The following is a 21,889-nucleotide window of genomic DNA, read 5'->3' as shown; positions in this document are numbered from 1 at the left end:
CTGAGTAAACCTCTTCCTGCAGGACCTGAGCGGTCTGGATGTTTTATATTCTACAAGTAGATCTGACATGTATTCAGGGCCAAGACCATTCAATGCTTTACAGACCAGTAGTAAGATTTTGAAGTTGACACACAGGTAGCCAGTGCAGTGATTGAAGCACAGGTGTAATGTGCTCCACCCTCTTTGTGTTGGTGAGGACTATATGAGTGCCATGTATTCTTCTTTAAATGATCCTGCTTGGGAACTTTGTCTCTCACACTTTGTTTGTCTGTGTGTGTTTTCAGCTGAGCTCGGTGATTGTGATCCATTGGACCACAATCTGGACCTGATTTCAGAGTTTCGCTTCATCCCCAACCAGACAGAAGATGTAGAGCTGGCCATATACAACGCATGGAAGGAATGCAGGTAAGCATTTTGACCATAGCCAAACTGATTTATGTTGGGGTCCGTAAGCTTAAATGATATCAGGGAGCAGTGCTTGGCTCTGGAGTCACTGTGCATCATGGTATTAATTCACTTTTTTAATCCTTTTAGCTTCAAGCTGCATTTTTAGTTTCTGATCATTCAAACCGTTTTTTCTGTTTAATATCTTCTCCTCTTTGCTTCCTTTTCTTTCAGAGGTCAGACACCAGCACAAGCTGAAATCAACTACCTGAATAAAGCCAAGTGGCTAGAAATGTATGGTGTGGACATGCATATGGTCAAGGTACCCGATACCTCCCCTTTGTTCCTACAGTAGCATGAACTGTCTGGAGAATGTACAAGAAGTAACTACATGAGTTGTAATGATTGTTCTTTGTCTTTTCCCCTCGTCTTTCTGTCCACATTTTTCCTGCAGGCCAGAGACGGTAATGAATACAGTCTAGGTTTGACACCAACAGGAGTTCTGGTGTTCGAAGGAGAAACCAAGATCGGACTCTTTTTCTGGTATGTTGTCTAAATCCAGATTAACTAAAATATTGACATCAATGCATTATAGAAAAGTCCACATGTGAGAAAACATGATTCTTTCATCTTGTTTTAGGCCCAAGATCACCTGTCTGGATTTTAAGAAGAGTAAACTGACACTTGTGGTGGTAGAAGACGATGACCAGGTGAACGTGAACACACACCTGTCCATACATTGAAATGTTAAAAATGTAAATATGTGTACATCCCCAACACGAACCTGGCCGCTTCACTGAAGATACACTCTTTAACAAGGCAGTTTTAACGCTCCCGGCATACAGCTCTTGATAGTAATTAAGAAATGAACTGTACATGTCATGCTTCATTCCAGTTGGTTGCAAGCCATTAAAAATGCTAACTTTAATGGAGTTTATGACTAATTCATCAGAGATGATCATGGATGGGATCACTGGTCCTTTGATACTCTTTTCAAACTATGAGGTGCTCTCTGAGTCATTCACAGGAACAATGATTCACCAGCCTCAGTTAAGACTGTAGCCCCCCCCCATCTTTGACCTTTAGTATCCATCTGTATGCTTGGTATGTTCCACTGACACACACCTGTGTTCAAGTTAATCACAACCAATTTGGCTATACCCCTACAAAAATAAACCCTTAATAATGGTACTATTTCATCTGCTTTTATTTCTTAAAAACTACGAGACACCAAAAGCAAGCAATTAAACCAAACTTGTTGGGTTAATTTGTTACTTTGTATTTTGATCAGAACAGATAAAGATGTTGCCATCTGCTTTCAAGACCTGCCTTGTTCTTGTTTACTTTTATCAAGACAAGTATTCTCATTGAGACAGTCGGGTCATTCTCAAGAGAGCTCAGGTTAGACTAAGTAAGAGTGTGCAAGATTTTTTATTTTTTTTATTTTTTTAAATTGCCCTAAAGATGTAAATAACAAAAAAAAGACAATATTTGTTTGTTTTAAAAAGCTTAGTCTGAAGTGCCTGAGCCCTAGAGAAGATTGGTTCAACGTTGAAATGAAAGCAGACTTACAGTAGTATTGTATTACCCAGAGGCTAGAGAACATGAGAGAGAAGGAGTCTGTTTATGTCCATCCTGGAGGTCTGTGAGTGAGGTTAATAAAGAAGCCTTCCCCCTCTGGTATTTCTGGTATGCACTGTTCTCCTCCACACACAAACACACACACACACACACACTCTCTCACACACGCACACATTTTCGGCCATTTATGTGAAAAACAGTTATATACTGTATGATGGTGTGGTCACCTAAACATTCGCTGTACATTCTTGAACTTCTATTTGTCATTCAAGATTGTTGTTTATCTCACACACACGCACACACGCACAGCAGGAGCATCAGAGTTCAGACGGGACTGACTGAAAATTCATTACATCGAGAAATACTGCAAATAGTTTGAGAAAAACATGTCTGCCATAGGAAATGAACTGGTCATGTCACATTGTTAAAAAAAGATGAAAAAAGAAACGGGGTCAGGTGGCTTTTTGAAATTCTGCTGAAAGATTGCTCTGTTTGCCTTTTTTCTGTTCATGTTCAAGGCTCAAGTCTTTGCTGTTTTTAATGAGGCCTTCAAGGATATAAGAAGAAGAACTTAGAGTGATATGAAGGCAAAAGACATCACAGAGTACAGAGCTACGCAAACATCATTTACTCTAAAACAAGTCAGCAGCAGTCTGACCTGGAGGTTCTCTTGTCTCTTGTTGACATTTTAAAGGGCTTAAAGTTTTTATTGCTTCTCTATATGCATCACAGCTGGAGACAAATGTTATTTAAAAGAATCATAAGACTCATGCATTTCTAAATGTGAACCAGTCATCAGGTGTTTGTGTTTATGGATGGAGGCAAGTGCATTTGAGGACTTTACTGAACAAGAGTGGAAAGCTGACTGTAAGAAAAGAGAGAAATAAAAGAAGTGCAAAAGAATGGGACTGTGACAATGCAAGAGCTGCAGAGCTAGTTCAGTACGTGGCTTTAGCATTAGGCAGACTTTCATCTAATGTCTCCTCGAGAAATCGGATTAATGAGGCTGCTTTTGCACACTGTAGTACAGCCAGTCATTCTTCACATATTTGTCCCATTCCAAGAGCATGAGCTAGCACATGAGCTTTGTTTGACTTAACAAATGTTGGCTGGGTTTAAGCGGAACTCTCAAGTATTGAATGTATTCAAGTAACACTGTAGCATGTGAATCTTGGTGCAAACCTCGGTGGCATTGTGACAGCCAGGCTCTGTTCTGACTCTTTGTCTCTTTTCTCAGAACTTAGCATCTCCTCCGTGTCATTTAAATCTAACTCACAATAATCCTCCCCAGGGCAAAGAGCAAGAGCACACCTTCGTCTTCAGGATGGATCACCCCAAGGCCTGTAAGCATCTGTGGAAGTGTGCAGTTGAACACCATGCTTTCTTTAGGCTGAGAGGGCCGGTACAGAAAAACTCTGCTCGCTCTGGATTCATTCGTATGGGATCACGCTTCAGATACAGGTAATACAGACGGATACACTGTCAGAACAAAGAGAAAATACATGTATTTTGGAGGCCGGGTTGGATTGAGGTACAAGGGATGCAATTTCCTTTTGTACAAAATTCACTGGGCTTAAAGTTCTCAAGCAATTTCTTATTCTCAAAATGAACTCTTCATGCCCATGGCAGCAAGAAACAGAACAGATTTGTTGGGTGGATTTTACATAATAATGTTAAGCCTTGCTTTTTTTTTTTTTTGCACATCACAATATTAAAGTGCTGTACAAGCAGGAGGGAAAAGTATAACCAAGAGAATTGATATTTCATGTTTTTGTTTTTACCATTAAATGCATTATGGGGCTGCTTGGTGGTGAGTGCTATTGCCTGTCCCCATGGATCATGACCTCTCTGCGTGGCATTTGCATGTTCTGCTGGTTAGGTCAATTACTGACTCTAAATTTCTCCTTGGTGTGAATGTGAGTGTGGCTGGTGGTCTCTATATGTCAGCCCTGTCATGTGACCTGCGAACAGTCCAGGATGTACCCCGCCCTCTCGTCCAATGACCAATGACAGCTGGGACCTGTTCCAGCTCCCCGTCCTCGAATTTGGGGTTTATGTCCCTAACAAAAAAAACCATATTGTCAAGGCAAAGACAGGTCCACTTTTAAGTAAAAAAAAAAAAATATATGCAGTATATAAAACTTTAAAGTACAAATAAATGATGGTCAAAGTAATCTGCACAAACCTTCACCAACGACACATTATGCATTTCATTAAGAGCAAACTGTAGCAAAAAATGTGCTTTCAGAATAGTTGACAAGTATGTTGTGTGCTGCTTTCAATCCCAAACACTAGTGACTCCTATTATTACTCCACTACTGACAGACAGAGCAGTGCAGGTGAAATAATTCCGGGGACATCTGCAGGTTGCTTTAAAGGAAGACGCTGGGGGGATGGGGAACTACAGATAGGTCAACTGCCTCACATTAAGAGTGCCTCATCTTTGTCTCTGTACCGCGTGCGATTAAATATCCCAGAGATAATCCTCGCTTTGCACAAAGTATCACTCTTTGAACAAACGTGAAACCCCACGTGTGCACACACTGATACTTGCAGTGGTACAAGACAAGGCACTCAGTGTCCACATACTGCAGCAGCCAGCGAGGTCCCTTCTATGTGTGTTTAAACATTACCCAGTTGGATAAACATTGACTGTAATGTTGGTCTAACACAGAGGTTACAGGGTTTGTTATTAATAGAAGGTTATCGCTTGGATGGGTCCAGAGTTCAGCAGGGGTCATCACTATGCCTTTCAGTTTTTTTTTGGTTTTTTTCAGTCAATCACAAGAATCGTCGAGCAGTTTTGCGTTGAACTGTTTGGCCTGCATTTATCAAGGTTTCTGTTATGTAGCCGTTATGAACAAAAAGGTCCTGTTTTAGAAAGAGCTGAAACATACTGTGTGTTTATGCCTGTTTGTATTTGTGTGACCAGCGGGAAGACAGAGTATCAGACAACTAAGGCCAATAAAGCACGGAGGTCCGCCTCGTTTGAGAGACGGCCAAGTCGACGTTACTCCAGACGAACCATGCAACACCGAGGTGAAGGCAACGCTCGCACAGCGCCACACCTGTAAACACATCCCAACATTACTGACCAAACAAGACATTTAGGATTAACACTCTGAATACACTAAATGAAGGAGAGAAATGTACAAAATGTGCTAGCTCAAATGTTTATGATTAGCACGAATCTCACATTACTCTTTTAATGCCGAGGCAGAAAATACTTGCTTGTTAACTTAAACGTATTATTGCATAATCTAACACACACACACACACACACACACACACACACACACACACTGTTTACATCAAAGAAGCTCTCTGAATCAAATACTTAATGTCTGCTCTTTTTGTTTTTACAGGAACATTCAATCCCCATGAGTGAGTACACTGATATCAACCCAATGTGATTGTGCCTTTGTCTGATTAAACGACTTGTTCTGTCCTCTCCTTGTTGCACATCGTTAATTCTGGACGAGGGGTTTTTTTTTCTGCTCATTGTCTTGCTGTCTCATCTGTGACAGATACCAACAATGCACGGCTGATACTGAAAACAGCGTTATTGTTCTGAAATACTCTTGCTTAAAGTGTTGTGACTCACTCACTCGGTCTCTTGATTCATTCAGTTACACCATAAGCCCACACAGTAATCTTGTTACAGAGGTAACCCTTTGTTAAAGGGGATGTGTGTGTGTGGGCTGAAGACTGATAGCAGTGGTAGTTTATGCCATCACGGGACCTGTTGACTAAAAACATTCTGATATATACTCCCATGACTTGTCATCACATCTGATCCGACAGACCTTCACTGTGAGGATGATGAACTGGGCTCTTAACAACCTGGTTTACTGGGAATAAAAAATACTAATAATATTATATTAGTAATGTAATATTCAGTTCAAGTGTAAAATCTTTAAGGCGAGACACAAACTGTAAACTCACCCATGTCTGCCTGCACCTTTCAGCTCTGTGCTCTGTAAAACCCCTTTGAGAGAAGCTGTAATAGTCCCTGAAGTGTTCAGATATACACCACTTCAAACCAGTTTAGTCATTACAGCATGAACACATGTATAGCATTAAGTACATGCCATTTGTTGTTTCAAATCTAAATTGGTTTTCTCTGCTCAGGGCTCTTTCCTCTGGCAATGGAGTCAGCTCCAGTAAAGACAGCAAGGTGAGGAGCAAAGGTTACTGTGTGTATGTAAGGCAGTGCAACAAACATCGACATGTGTTTGAGTCAAACCCGAGACCACCCCAGGAAGTTCAGGGTACTTGCAACTTGCAAGATGTACAATCCCAGTAATGCTAGATGATTTCATATTAAAATGAGTGAGTTTGTATGAATGTTATGAATATAAAACATTTCTAAAGCTGTTTGCGTAAGAGGATTTAAATGCATTTGTATAGTTCTGGTCTGTATATCCCTGCCTTGTAATGCATTTTCCTCTTTTTCTTCCTTGTAGTTTTCTCGAGGCGCCTGGTCTGCCGTGCCTGTGGTCAGCCCTGTAGCAGCTTCTGCTTGTGTACCGATGGAAATCGAGGCTCTACCCCGGAGTCCTGGAGGAGAGAAGAGGAGGTTAGTACCTGAGAAGTTGAACTTTCCTCCTGGATCAGAGTCTGGGCTTTTCAACATCTTTTTTTTGTCTTTATTTTTTATCTTAACATTTTATGAACTCCAGTATTTGATGAAATGTAGTCCTGCCAATTGAAACTCCAAAGAAGAATATTTGCTTTAAAAAAAAAAATTTGATAGATGAAAAGGCCAATTAATGCTCCGTAATGTATTCCAGCTGCAGCTTACAACATCTTAGTGTTTACTTACTCACTTCCCTGAAACAAGACGGTTTGAGCAGCCCACTGAGCCTTTGCTGAAAGAAACGAGTGGATAGCTTGGTGTGTTTTTTTACGGTCTAATGCCATGAGAGTGGCTTAACACGGCTTATCCACTCCCCATGTCTTGCTGTGACCAGGGAAGGGAAGAGAAGAAAGAGAGAGCAAGGCAGAGTTAGTTTACTCGGGTGCAGTTTTTTCTATTTGTGTCTGTGTGACCTTTCGTCTTCTCCTATTGTCCTGTTCTTAAACAGTTTTTAATTGTGCATGAAGCAGAGCGTATGAACCATGTGTATGTCAGAGGCTCTCAGAAACGCTGTTAGGCTCTAGGAGGAGGAAGATACTTCTTCGTCTTAGTGGAGGGCTGCACATAGCAAAACCTCTGGAGGGCATATATAATATTATATTATAATATTGAACCTGGTGTTCTGATTGAAAGAATGAAAGATGGACTTTCAGCTTGACCAGCAGAAAAAACTGAAAGTGGTTCGCCGTTAAAAACAAACCAACCAGGCTGTAGGGGGTGAAGAGATGATGAGGTACACCTACTCTGTAATGCTTTTAAACCCTTTAGGTGTTGAGATGTGACATGAGGAGAGAAAACGACATTCATGTGTTGTACTCACTGATATCACCTGAGAACCGTGCACATGTTTTTATATGACTGTTTTTTTTTTCTTAGTTTGTCATCTGGGGTCAAACTGCAATGTGCTAAATAATATGTATGCACCCACCACACACCAACCCATGTTCCCCTGTGTGTTCCAGTATAAACATGTACTGAGGGCAAATTGGCCTTGTCTGGAAGCAGGCCAGGTAGGTACCCTCAAACGCTGAGCCTCGCCATCACTCTGTCTTATAACCAATCAGCTGCTATGCAGTGGCCAGCTCTTTGATTATGGCTTTGGAAATGGGTTTTCCTGCAACGACGTCGTGATTTGTCCGCCTGTCCACTTCCCATCAGCATGAAACTTTAACCTAATCGGGGCAGGATGTGGACGTGATCTTTGCGATGCTCTGCTAGGGATCTTGTGTTTGGCTTCATGAATCAGTGGTGGGGTTTGATTTTTTATTTGTATTTATTTTTTTTTTTTTTGGCTTTGGCTTTGGCTCTGTCCTGTTCCAAACTTTGCTCAGCTCTGTTGTGTACGCGTCTTTTGTTTTCAGTCATCTAACGGGTTGCTCTGCCATCCTGTGAGTCGCCTGCTTCCTCTGCAAACCCTCATTCATCCTCTAAGCTGTAAAAGGTTCTCCCTAATTAATACCATGATATTTGAGGACGAGCGGGAGTTAATTTGCCACTCCACTCAAAAATTGTAGGTTTCTAGTTTTGTGAGGCACTTTATTGATTTTCATACTTGGTCCCAATTGTAAAGTAGGACTTCTTCAATCCCGAGCAGACTTTTCAGACTTCAGGGGAGGAAAAAGCTCATTCAGATTTACAGCTTAGTGTGATCCTGTTTCTAACAGAGAACATTTCTGGTCAGTAGTTGTAAGAGGATTGCCTGTCATTTTTGTAGCAGCAGCCATTTCTTTCTTCATTTACTAACCTGAAAAAAAAAAAAAGTGATGACTGATCTTACTGATTATTCTGTATCCTTCTCTCCGAGACTCTGTCATAGTAAATACTTCTTAAACACACTTGCAGACAGGTCATGATTTTCACTCTACAGTTGTCATTTTGAAGTGTATTTGAGTTTTAAGTGCACCCACTGACACATTACTACGCAGTAGTTTATGTTCAACTGTCTTCCAAACTCACTGCGTGGTAATAGAAAAAAAAAAAACCTCAACGTCACAGAAGTAGTGAAAGTTCTTGTGAATTTTATCAGCACAAGATATTTTTCTGAGTTCACCTCTCAGTTTATTTGTTCAGTGCCGTTATCCCATGGCAATATCTTAAAAGAGGGCGCTTTAAAAGAGACACTGCTGTATGTCTAACACATCATACCGGTGCTCCTTCCTTCTTACTCCTTCATGCTTTTCTATATCACAGAGGATTTGACATGAAGCACTAAAACAACAAGCTCTTAAACCCTCGGTTGTTCCCTTGATAACATGAGTCTACTTTCTCCACTGTCTTTAATGTTTGTCTCTGAATACCCCTGCATCAGCATAAATACAGCATGTGTTAGGTCTATTAAACGTCCACGTGTTGAAATTCCTGGATCATGCATTTTGGATCAGTTTTGCTCTGATACACCTTTTTATTCAGAATCAGGTGTCAGCTCGTAAACGAAGAACATCTCAAACATCAGTGAGAGTAAAGTGTTTTTAATCCGGTCAGTCGTCATCAGGTCAGCCGCTGTTACTCTAAAACGCTCCCTCGCCTCTTCCACTCTCGGAGGAGTTGTCGTTGCGATTTGAGGCGTGTGACCCAGAGCCTTGATGACAGCATGTATAAACACACGTTGCGTGTTAGGCATCAGGCCGCAGACGTTGGAGGTGCTAAGCCAGGTCGCTGACGCTCCAGAGGGATTCAGTGGACTTCACTTCACTCAAGAGCTCGTGTCACAACACTTGTCCAAGTACTCGTGAATCAGCGCTTGAGTACAGTGTGTCAGAGGCAGTGTACTCGGATACTTTAGTCCGTTTAGTTTCCCGACACTGCAGCTATCATGGCACGAACATCCAGTTAGTAAACACTTGTTTTGCATCCAAAATGACAGTGAAGCTGTTTTTTTCACCGCGACATTTTGCATGGCGGGGTTTTGTTTTAAAACGAACAGATGACGGAACAAAGTGAAGGTGTTCGACGCCGCTGTAGAAAAAAATCCTCAAGGGAAGCTGTTCGCAATAAAGAAAGCACGTATGTGACAACATGCAGTACATAACGCAGTTAAGAATTAGCACGTCTTTCTGTCAGTCTCATGTTATCAGCCGCCGTCTGCTCTCGTCCTCTTTTCCTTTTTTTCCCCTCTAAAGCCCGTGTCCAACAAGCTGTTTCTCACTCACTCATTTACATACAATCTCCCTTTCCTGCATTATTGTCATTCAGCGCTTCCCTTCCTCCTCCCCTCTAATCTCACTTACAATTTACATACCCTCACTCTCACTCTATCCCCATCTGTTCACACCCCCCCCCCTCCCTTCTTCCTGTTTGTCCCCGACCCCTCCCCTATCTTTTTTTTTCCTCCAACCTGTTCTCCCCAGGTCTCCATTTCCCCTCATCCTCCCTGCTCATGAGTCATCAAAAGCTCCCTACAAAGGAGCTCCAGACGGATCCGAGCAACTCGTAGCGGCCCTCGCCTTCTGTGCTTCTGCGTTAAACGGACGGCAGGTTAATGGGTGGGAACGGCTCAGCAGTGACTCGCCTATGAAAACCGTGTGGTATTAGTGGTGGTGACGTTGACCACATGGAAGGACACGAGCCTTTAAACATTCCTCAACATAAGCGACTTAAAGCTTGACATATTCAGTCTGCTAACATCCCTCAGAGAAGGCAATGATGTCGTCCTTTTCTTCTTAATGTTTCGGTTGGTCACTGTATTTGAAAGCCACTTTTCCTCGACTCACGCCTCAGTGACGCTTCTGAAAAGTGACCGTCATTTGCTCATTCTCTCCCATTCTGTTACATTTAGTCCCCCTCCCCCCTCTTCTTTAGTCTGTCCTTCACACTTAACCTCACGAAGGAGGCCGCATGGGTGACACACTCTATGTAAGACGTAGAAATTCAGCTTCACTTTCAACTCTGCAAGGAAACTACACGTTTTAACCTGTGACTACAGAGTTTGAAAGGAGGGTTTAACCTGCCCTCCTCAGTTAATTATCTAAAAAAAAAAAAACTTTTTTATATATTTTCAAAACAGCATTGATTTACATTTAAATTCCTTTTTAATTGATTCTTCTTTAGCAAATGTGATTTTTATATTTTGTATGTAATCATCTGTGTGTTATTCATGGATCTGCTGCACTGTTTGAAATGAAGTAAACCGAGATGATCAACACATTTCTCCTCCGAAGAGATTTGTCTCTGAGGTTGTTAACCAAGCTTAAAATGAAGCAGGATGAAAGAGTTACGTTTGTTCCAACAAAGTCAGAAAGACTATTTATATTTTATAAAGTCGTCTCGTTTTTACATTTTAACTTGTGTCAAACACAGTTATAGAAATGCTGCATTATGCTTTTTTTTTTTTGTAGTGTGTAGCTCACTGAAACGTATCGTAGTGTTCATGCTTCCTTCTCTTCCGTCTTCTTGCACGAAGTCAAACAAGCACAAAACTATCACGATGATCAACACTGAATGGAATTCTTTTTTTTTTTTCATCTGTTTTGTTTTAAGTACACTGTAAGCGTCTGTGTGCCACGCTGCAGACACAGTTGAGGGTGTTTTTTTTAAGTCCAATGGTGGATCTGACTGATGTTTTAAGAGCAGTATGTAGGATCTATATTCACTGATTCTTTACCTACTCCTCAACAACACCACTGATCAAATGGTCCCTGCACTGCTCCACCAATGAAGAAGATAACAATATTGATATTTATAATAACACTGCTTAGTAAAATGTTTACAACATCACTGACCAAAGGTTGTATGTCTTTTTGAATTGTATGTTAAACTTTATTTATGAGAATAAAGAGCAGAATCTGTCACAGAAAAGTATGAAGGTTTATGATAAGCACTTCACGTGTGATGAGTCTCCACAAGGTTTTTGCCACATTATGTAAAAGCTATCGCCATCATCAATGTAGTTTTTGCGGTGTGTCCCGTCTTTTTATTTATTTATTTATTTTCCCCCAGCTCTGCGTTGGTGAGAGGAATCTCTTTTGATTTTCTGTTCAGAGGTTTCATTTATCCCCAGCTCTCGACACAGGTACGGGAAAGCCACCTTGAGCATGCCGATGTGGTGTCAGGCTCTTACCCGTTAGTTGCCTCCGCCTCTTCTTTTCTTTTTCCACCAAAAGACTGCCGGTTTACAACACCGAAGCCATTAGGCTACATCTGATACTAGAGGTGTCAAAATGGTCTGCTCGTTTTATGACAACGGACTATTGCCTCTTGCTGCTGTGATGACTTATTTCCTCTCACGCAGGGGATTGGCTGTCGGCTGGAGTCTTTGCACTGTGTTCTAGCGCTACAAGTCCTCTGCCGTCTGCTCGGTGCGTCTGGGCCTTAATAAAAGTGCTTTGAGTGGTCAGAAGATTAGAGAAGCTCGATACAAGCTCAAGTCCATTTACCATTGACCTTTAGGAATGAGACTTGATCATCATCATTACGTACAGTAACAAAATAAAACGTGCTGAGAATATTAAGAATTAAATAATAATAAATCTCAGAATGTTAAAGTGGATAAATGAGGACTGCTTGGAGTGAAAGGCCTCTATGTATGCGGACAGATTACTGAGCGGTGTTAATGTGTTTCCTTGTTCCTCTCTGTGTTTATTGCCCACATGAAGGTTGGATATAAACGTGCTTCTTTGAAGGATTACTTCTTATGTGGGGGTTGAGTTATGAGTCCTCATCGTGCGAAGCATTGTACTTTCTTTGCATTTTTTCTTTCTTTTTTTTTTTCTCTTTGGGTGTGTTGAGTGTCAGCTCCTGTTCTCCCTTCAGGCACCATCCAGTTATATGACCTTGTTGTGTTTCACTGTGTCTCCAGGCTACATTCATATGAGGTAATTACTTTGCTGCAGAGGAGCTTCTTCCTAAACCCCTGTATCAAATGTTTTATGTCAGTTTGCTTTAAAGTCGGAGGCTTTTAACCTCATTTCACACTGTAGTCATGTGGAAGTTATTTCATTGGCTGGATATAAACCCATTTTGGTGATTTATTTTTATTTTTTCTAGGGCTGCCATATCTTCCCATGAGATGTACAGTTACTGTTCTTCTTCTTTGTTCTCCTGATAAAGGAAAAGAACGAACCTACATGATTTGATTTGGCCAGTAACTTTGTCACTGATGTGATTTTTAAGATAAACATATTACATTTTGTAATCAACAAATCAATCTTTTTTTTGTCAATAACAAAAGCCTACAAGGACTTTGAATTTTAATTAAAAAGGGAGATTTTTCATTCAGTGGTTTCCCCACCAAGTTTTTCTATGTTGGCAGACAGATCATATCTTATGGATGCTGCAGGTAAGATGAGTGGATGTATAATCTTTTGCTGTATTCATTTGATCCCCTCACTTGTCTCACTTTATATTTAATCTCATGTTTAACCCCCATTTTAATCAGCTGCTTCTGTTTTTGTCCCCCTCTTTTCTTCTGTTGATCTTTTGACTCCAGTTTGCCCATAGTTGCTGACCTGATGGAAACATGTATTGATGATGTCATCAGGGCTCCCGTCGTTCCGCCGGTGACGGCTACAGAGGAGGCCGGACCGAGCAACGCCTACGCCACCCCCGGTGTCACCGGGGAAGATCCTCTCAGCCTCGCAGGTGAGCTCACAGAAAGACCGGCAAGCACAACAAAGTGCATTCAGAGAGACAGTGAGGTCATATAGGAAAGGTCGAGGCCAGAAATGTGGCTTTCACAGATTAATCATGAACAGGAAGCACTTGATTTCTATGTGTATGGACATGCATTCATTGAAATATAACCTTGTCACTCTCAAGAAGCAGCCACTCGTCTGAAGCAGCTGGCTTTAGAGAGCAGTCCACCACTTCCTGCAACTCCAAGAAACAACATCAACGTCAACATGGCCATGAATAATCAGGTGAGTGTTTGTAAACACTTTAAAATGGAGCTGCGATTATTGTGCGATAGGAATGCATTGATTACATTTGTATCATGTGGATTTTTTTTTGTTTTTTTTACTTTCCTCTTTTGGAGTACCTTAGTTAATCCAACGTAGCATCTTCCTGCAGCCAGAGTGACAGAAATGAGAAACACTGAGGTGCCTTTGAATGGTTAATTTCACTTTAAGAGACTTCCTCACAGCACAGCTGAAAAGTCAGAAGTAATATCCACCTTTGAGACACCAAACATTTCACTTTTTTTACCGTTACATTTTCCTATTATCAATGTTTTGATCTGTGAGGGTGCTTCCTTATTTTCTTTTAAAATAAAAGTAGCTTTTTATCAATGTAGCTCGAGACAATACAAAATAAAAGCACAACATAAAGGTTTATTGAGAAACAAAATAATGGACTTTCAAACATGCAGTCAGAAATGCGATTCATTGTGAGTAGCTATTGAAATTCTGAGATGAATCCGGATTTTATAATCTTGTATTATTTGACAGCTCTACATAAAACCCCACAGCTGGCGTGTCATTGAGTACGGTTCAGTCAGAAATGAAAACCATATTCCGCTCTCTCTTTTCTTCTAACGGTGCCTCACTCTGCTGTGCTCAAACAGGAGGACGTGGTGAAGCTCACAGAGAAGTGTGGCCTGAGCAGCACAGGCGGTAGTCCAGTTGTCACTCCACTGCGCACCCCAGAGGATCTGAAGAGCAACATCCTGAAAGCACAAGCTGAGGCTGCTGCCCTCAAGGTGATGAACAAAGACCAGTGACTGTACTCACAGAGATAGGAAAGAGAGACCCATAAACTGCTGCAGTCATTCTTCTCTAAACAATGTAATGCACTGATGCATTGTATTTGTTTAAGCTCGTTGTTCAATATGACAACAGCTGGCTTTTCCCCTGAAAACATGGGGATTAAATATTTATTTTAAACATGTTGGACACACCCATGCACGTTATAGTTATGATGTCTTTGTCAATCAAGTAGAATATGTTGTATAAGTTCAGCATCCCTCTCTCGACCTGCTTGTCTTCGCACCCACTGATTTCTCCCTCTCTGTGTCCCTGTGCAGGGCCCTTCGGAGGACCATGTTGTTATAGTTGGAGATAAAAACTGTAACTTACAGGAGCCCTCTTCCAGGTACGTTCACACTCTTCTTAGTATGTTTTAAAGAGAAAGTTTGTTGCTTAGGTAAGTTTGTAATAAATGAAGCGAACAGTCATGGTACACACGGAGAGGATTAATACCTTTGTCGCTGGCATTTCAGTGACAATGGCTTTGTCTTGAAGTTCTCCCTCCTCCTCCTCCTCCTCTTCCGTCTTCCTGAGTCACCCAACTGTCAACACATTGTCTCATCCAATCGCAGCTCTCCCCTCCTGCTAGAGCCGATTAACTACTTGAATATTCATGAGGATTATTATAGTCGTTCACAACATTACATCATCTTCAGCTCATCCGTACAAGCAGAGCTCTGCATTGTGTTGTATGAGAGGGAGACAGTCAGTGGCTCCAGATGATAAGAGGAGAATGAGCCATATGAGACTGCTTACTGCTATCTGTCAGGGAAAACAATGTGTTTATAAAATTCTCCCAAATGTTTGAGTGTAATGTGTATTGTTTGTGTTTCATCCCCTGTCGCACATTCAGATTTGATTCTTGCTGAGTTTGTTCATTTTTGCAAAAAGCTTTTACTCTGTGCTTTCGGCTCGATGTGACCCTGTTGTGCAGGTCGCTCTTTTTCTTAGGGTATAATACAGATGAGCAACACTTTCCTAAATGTAAACCAAAATGTCGTTTTGTCTTTGTCTAGGTTGAAGGTGCGTACCGGGCGAATGGGCAGTAACTCGTCCCTGTCTGTCAGCAGTCGCCCGGACATTCAAGACTCGTGGGACCTGCTCAAGCCCGCCTCAGTGATGTCATCAGCAGGGGCCAGGTCAGTCCGTGTGTCAGTTTTGTCCTGCATACCTCTGTGTGCACTCACTTTGTCAATAATTCCCACCGGAGCTGCTTAACAAAGAGCAAGAGAGAGGGAGAAACGATGAGTGTTTGAGTGAATCATTGCAGGTGAAAAAAAATCAACTTTACTTAGTTTGATTCAAAACTGCAATGAAGGTTTGTCTTCAAGTCAGATGGAAGGATAAATTCTAATGTTCACTGTGCCTGTACCATAAACTTTGACCCCCACATGGACTGAGCTCATTCTGTTTATTCAAGGAAGAGTTGGAAGAAAAATCTGGCCTCTCCTGTTTTTATTTTAAGACTATTAGAAGTTTTAAACACTTACAGCCCACGTTCCCCCCCCCAAACAGAACATAAAGTAAATAAAATGCACATTTCACAACCATCCTTGTTGAGACATAGGTGTTGCTTTGTTTTTTTTTTGTAGTCTTTGCTGACATCTGTTGGCATGTCTGAGCATTGTTTGGGTTTTGTGTGTGTTTGTGTGCATCTGGGCATGGCGAGTCACGTGTCTTGAGTTCTGCCTGGAAACTGCTGCTGCCCCTGCTCATCAAGTGTTCACAGCAGGAGGACTCAAAAAACACAGACACTTGCTTAGACAGTTCACGGAGGCTCATCGATGCTGTGAAGACTCCCACTATTCCCTGGGACTTTTATTCTAGAGAGAAGAATGTCGACACGATGTGTTGAAGCAACTTCAAGAAGAAGACGGATCTAATGAGGGTTAAATGTATTACTAGAAAGTTTGTGTGTGTCTAAAGCTGTTGATTGTTGTGCCACCTAACTTCTTCTAATGTTGCCTGAGGTACTCCTGACTATAAAGAGATATTTATTATTTTTTTATTTTTTTAAATCTATGAACAAGAAAACATGTAACCAAAGACTTTTGAATCTACTCTATAATGAGGAACCCGGATCTGTTTATGTAAAGATTGTTTCCCCTCATTGGACATTAATCTGACATCCTTTAATGTTTATCTCTCGTTCTGTTGCTCAGCTCCGAGGTGCTGGCTGAAGATTTGAACGCCTCCGTTCCCAAGATGCCCTCTGAGTCTGCTGCTGAAGGCTTGGCCCCAAAGGTGACACACTTATTATTGATAGAAAATATTGATTCTTCTGTGAAGGAACATAAATAAATGTTTTTATATTAGAATTCTTCAGTAATGAGCAAAAACTAATAACCCCGAATTGTATACATCCATCTGCTCTGACTCACTTCAGAATCAGACGCTGTATTATTAAGGAGTTTCTAAAATGTGCCTCATGTGCACAGCTCCACTCTTACTGATTGACCCATGTGCACAAACACTTCCTTTAGAGTGTTTAAAAGCTTGAACTGTACGTTGGCATGTTGTGACTTTCTCTAGGCTAAAGCAGAGGAGGTTGACCTGCCTATCATCGCCCCGCTGTCTGACAACCTGATTGATTTCACTGACCCAACTCCTGTGGTAAGGTCACAAAAGACTTCATGTGTAGGCAGTTTTGCAAACCAACAGTCTTTGTCGACACACTCAAGTAAACGCATTTCAGACTCCAACACACACACGCCGTAAAATCCGGGATTTCTGTGTCTGATTTTGGAGGTCTCCCAGCAAGAATAAAGGTTTAACTGTCATCCTGTGTTTCTCTGCAGCTCTGTACTTCTTTTAGTCTGTTTTCACTTTGTGGCGTTTGCTAGCTACACTACGCTAGTTGAGCTATGGACATATGGACCCCTCCTCCCTCACGCACAACTCTGCTGGTCACACGTTAACTGTTCATACAGGAGTCTTTTTAATCAATCCAGCGTTCCTCACGCTGTCTTCACTGAATAGTAAACTCGCCTAGCGTTAGCTCTAAATGCAACTTCATGACCAGCCAGCCTCGTTAGCTTCCCCTGAACAGCTTCCACTACACAGTGACGAGACAAAGTCACCCAATCATTCATTCAAACATTCGAGGCCAAAGTGATGCTGCAGTCTCACGTTTTTAGTGAGAGGCACTCAAACATATATCTGGAAGGTACGAGAAAAACAAACAAACAAATCCTGTGCTGTTTGGTCCCTTTGGCGCCCCGTAGGTAACCCCCTCTCTCCCTGTTGTCACAGTGTTGAAAAAGAACGATACAGCTGCGCCTTTGAATGGCTCATTTTCTACCAGACGCCTCAGTAGATGAGTCAGAACAAATAATATCAGCCTCATGACATCGTCAGTCTGCTGTTTTCATTTACATTCACATCCATAACGAGAGGTTCATGTAGTTCATGTGCTCGACTTCAGAGGTAAATGCAGCGTTTTGTAAGTTCTGCTTTTTATTGTGTGCTCTCTTCAAATAAAAAGATAACGTGGTTTGCACTCTGCCATCAATGCATTATAGAAGCTCTAGAGGCAAAGACGCCACAGAAGCTAAATCATATAAAAGTAGGTGCCGCTGGTGTAGTCACCAGTTCATGAATACACGTAGGTCGACGTGGTTAAACGTGTATGAATAACTTAGAAGGATTCTTAGAGTGTAACAATATTTGTCTTTCAGCTACCACCAGTGACGCAGCCCAAACCCGTCATCACACCCCGCTGGATCGTTCCCACAGCTGCAGTGAGTGGTCCATTTCTTTCCCGACCCGTCAGACTGCTCTGGTTGGATTTTACGTTTTCTGTCTCACTTGCCAAAGTTGTTTACAGTGAGAAACTTTGGGACGATGTTCTCTGTGTCTGTATGTAATTTGAATGTGTCTTATTGTCCTGACTGCAGTGATATGAGGCTTATCTGTTTTTATTTGACCAAATGCCCTTTGTGTAGTTGCTGTTCACTCATGCTGATGTAGAGGCTATGTAGAGAGTGACCTCACACCTTCTCCCTGGTCCCCCCCTCTTATGCAGCCTTCTGGTGTCTTTACTAACGGCCTGCTCGACCTCGACCCCCCTGCTAAGGTCAACCCTCTCCTGCCTGCAGATGGGGGAGCAGCTCTCACCCCAGCCCTCCCCCTCCTCGCTCACGCACGCAGCACCATCTCTGCCAGGTAAAAGAGTAGAACACAAAGCACTCGTTTTTTTTTAAAGCAAGCTTTGTAGAATGCCGCCCCCTGCTGGTTGAGCTGGGAAGTGTCGACTTAACCTGAACTCCTAGTGCAGGCAAGTTTAAGGCCGACTGAAGGTATTTCATGTTTGTCCTTCTAATACTGGTATTGTTAAGTTCACTATGATGATTTCAGTGTCTTTATATCTGTAACATCCTGCCAGTTACTGCAGACATTTCACTCTATAAAGGGATTGTTGATAGCTACATGTTACTGGTCCCAACCGCCAACACTTCCCTACACTTGATTTTAAGCACTGAGCATGTTTGTCAGGAGAAGAAGGCTCTGTCTCTAATGCAAAAAAAAAAATGTCCTCCATCCCGATATGAACAGCCCTGTGGGTCAGCAGCCAGCCTCAGACGATGGAGCCAAACCCAGAGGTCTCCTGACCACTGAGCTCTGATGGGACGGGAAATAAAGTAGCAGCCATCACAGCGTTCTTCTTCCACTCTCCCAATTACCCCATCACCCATCTGCACACACAAGCTGGGACCGCTGTGCTGAACACTGGGGGGTTTGGTCGAACCCGGGAAGAGGGACCGTGAACACAACGCCGACTGCACCCACACACCGACAAAAAGACAGAACAAGTTGAAGTTAGCACACAGGAAGAAATAATAGGAGTATTCAATGATCTCATGAATGAAAGGCTAGTTTTTAAAGAAACATGTAGCTGCAGTATTAACGTGATGTTCACTGTCTGTGACTTGCCATTCACTCAGTCCATCCAGTCAACACGCCTCACACTGTATATGGTACGTTGTAAAAGCAGCCACCCTTGGACTTAACGGGGAGCGTGTCTGTTTCAGTGCTGCTTCCTTCTCCCTTTGTTAGTCATGCTGTTTTATCACTGTTAAAAACACCACTGGATCCCTGCTACTCTGAGCACATAGAGCTGCTGAAGAACACTGGATGAAGGACTGCAAAAAGAATCTGTCAAAACAACAATGGCAGTGACTCTTAACTGTGCATCCAGAGAGATAGAAACACCTTGACTCTTGATATGATACACGTGGATATTACACTACAACCTTTTTTTGTTTATTTTAAGCCAGCAAATACGTCATGTGAAATTCAGCTATACGACTTCGGCCCTCCGAAGACTTCACTGGATTATCTTTGCAACACTGGAACTATAAAGGAATTGTTTTTATGGCTGACACGAGAGACGACCACTTTTTTTTTATTTTTTATTTTTTTTTATAACTTTTATTATCCAGCTCTAATTCATGCTCTCTTTATTAATGTTTTCAATTGCCCATTGCTGTACTTATCTTGAGCAGCAAAAGGAAGTGGTCATTACTAATGGGAATTAGGTCTGCCCTCTTGAGGATGTTCAAATGACTCAAAGATGACGACATGAGAACACAAAGTTTTAGCATTTTCAGCAGAACGTCACCTTTTTTTTTATTTTATTTTTTTAATTGAAACCACTGTGATGTTTCATGACGCGGCTCAATCAATGTTATCAACCGTTAACTGTGATCTCTGCAGGTAAACACTGTGTCCAGCTTTTTGGAATGACTCCGCTGGATTTCTGAATTGATGTTAGAGCATAACCTGACTCTGTTATAGAACATTACTCCTTGTTACTAACATGCTGTAGCTACTACCCCTGCCTTATGGAAAATGAATGTATTCAAATAGTCAAATCTGAGAATGCTGGAGATGCCACGATAGCACATGTCATAATCCAATTTGCTTATATATTTTATTATTGGAGAAACGCGTGACATATCTTAAAGCTGGTTTTGTATGTTTGAAACTGAGGCCTGATTCTACCTTCTTCTTTTTTTAAATCTTAATGGATGATATCACAATGACTCTTAAAGAAAGACTTGTTTGTTTTTATTTTTCAGTATCCCGTACAGTATAATCAGTAAGACTGGACTCTCATTAAATTTGGTAGCTTTTGTTTCCCTTTGATGTCGACGTCCTGATCTGTATTCAACAAGGGAAGCTGATGGTTTTACAGCGTGTTCTTAGCAGTGACAGTTATTTATGCTACTACTCGGTGTACGTTTTCAAGCAGTGTCCAAGAGTGTTGTAGCCTAAACAGTTGTAATGTATTGTCAGTGTAATGCTATCAGCTGGCTGTAGATATGAAGTAGATTTATATATATTTTTGAAAATGATGTCGGCAGTATTCTTAACACATACTGAGAAGATTTCTTTGTTACCATGTTTGCTTACTACAGAAGAAGTAGAACATGTATTACTGATCACTCTGACTGGAAAAAAACACTGATTATGTCTCAAATGCAATTTTATATGATTTTTTTGTTTTTTGTCTGGAATACCTGATCATGACTCAGTAAAGCTTTGCTGCGGTAGGAGTCCATTTGTTTTTCGTGCATTTTTAAAAAAAAAAAAAAATTGGGGGGGGGGGGGGCCTTTGGACTTAGCAACCAAAATGTGCAAATTTTGCAATTACAGTAGAACACCTCCCTCAGGGGGCCCCGGCTGACAGTATTTATTCTTGTTGCACTGCTGAACGGCGGAGGGAGAGCCCCCAAAGTAGCCTTTGCCCAGGGCCCCAATAGCACCTAGAATCAGCACTGGCTGAATGTAACAATAGTAACTGTTGTCACAAAACAAGAGTACACAGTATTTACTTTAAAATGATGACGCAGAACTGTTTCATGACACTAATGAATAGTACCCCCCTGTCTGTCCTGTTCCATGTGCCAGTTAAACGTCATTGTGATGTTAAGTTGTTCACACAGCACCAGGACTCTGAAACTAAAGCAGCGATATGAAATCCAGCATCATCTATTTCAAACCTGAAAATGTCTCCACTGAAAAGTAGACATAATTAAAAATATGAAATTAAATGTATGCAGTCGTTCATTTATAGCTACTATTTAATGTAGAATCTTTTTTTTTTTTTGCTGAACCTAACGGATGTTTAATGTACGGTAAAGAAAGATTCTTTGTTAGAACCCTTTTATCTTGGTCTTTTGCCTAAAGGGAGAGTTCATCTAAAGGACACCCATTTATAGCTGTGAGCACATGAACTGTGTTGCTGACATATAAACACTGCAGCGTTTGGTCCCTGAGCTGTAAGGACATTCCTGTCTCTGTTTAAATAACACTTTAGAGCACGTTAGCAAATCTACCACTAGATGGCAGTATAGCATCAATTTTAACCTTTGGGAAAGACGCACGAGCTGCGGACTTTTTTACTCATTAAAATGTTTTTATCTGATACTGACCGCTTCAAGTAAAACAGCTAATATTAAATATAATTTATAATGTTTTGATAAGGTTAGAATTATTTTTTAAAGAAAGCTACATTTGAGAAAGTTAAACAAATGTCCCAAACGTAACTGATAAACTTTTAAGTTTTAAAGTACATGTACATGAAGGTGAAACATGAGTCAAT

At 41.4% G+C, this 21,889-nt stretch overlaps 1 protein-coding gene across 2 annotated transcripts in view; it reads left to right on the top strand.

Moving 5' to 3' along the window:
- The window catches only part of epb41l5 (erythrocyte membrane protein band 4.1 like 5), a 31,460-nt gene extending 10,620 nt beyond the window's left edge, over positions 1-20,840 (top strand). The window contains exons 8-26 of one of the 2 annotated variants that reach the window (XM_079357404.1): positions 285-405; positions 619-706; positions 839-927; positions 1,025-1,094; positions 3,257-3,426; positions 4,898-5,004; positions 5,331-5,349; positions 6,097-6,142; positions 6,432-6,544; positions 13,029-13,180; positions 13,361-13,458; positions 14,103-14,237; positions 14,562-14,629; positions 15,300-15,422; positions 16,446-16,527; positions 16,816-16,896; positions 17,961-18,023; positions 18,308-18,447; positions 18,838-20,840. In XM_079357404.1, the coding sequence (XP_079213530.1) occupies positions 285-405; positions 619-706; positions 839-927; positions 1,025-1,094; positions 3,257-3,426; positions 4,898-5,004; positions 5,331-5,349; positions 6,097-6,142; positions 6,432-6,544; positions 13,029-13,180; positions 13,361-13,458; positions 14,103-14,237; positions 14,562-14,629; positions 15,300-15,422; positions 16,446-16,527; positions 16,816-16,896; positions 17,961-18,023; positions 18,308-18,447; positions 18,838-18,907 (1,835 nt within the window). In that variant the 3' untranslated portion in view covers positions 18,908-20,840. Of the gene's footprint in view, positions 1-284; positions 406-618; positions 707-838; positions 928-1,024; positions 1,095-3,256; positions 3,427-4,897; positions 5,005-5,330; positions 5,350-6,096; positions 6,143-6,431; positions 6,545-13,028; positions 13,181-13,357; positions 13,459-14,102; positions 14,238-14,561; positions 14,630-15,299; positions 15,423-16,445; positions 16,528-16,815; positions 16,897-17,960; positions 18,024-18,307; positions 18,448-18,837 lie in introns of both variants that reach the window. The other variant, XM_079357403.1, reaches the window with a different exon arrangement.
- Positions 20,841-21,889: the final 1,049 nt, after the last annotated feature.

Source organism: Symphodus melops (assembly GCF_947650265.1).
Source record: "Symphodus melops genome assembly, chromosome: 12".
Taxonomy (NCBI): Eukaryota; Metazoa; Chordata; class Actinopteri; order Labriformes; family Labridae; genus Symphodus; species Symphodus melops.
The sequence above is the reverse complement of the archived record's forward strand: the minus strand, read 5'-3'. Positions and strand labels throughout refer to the sequence as shown.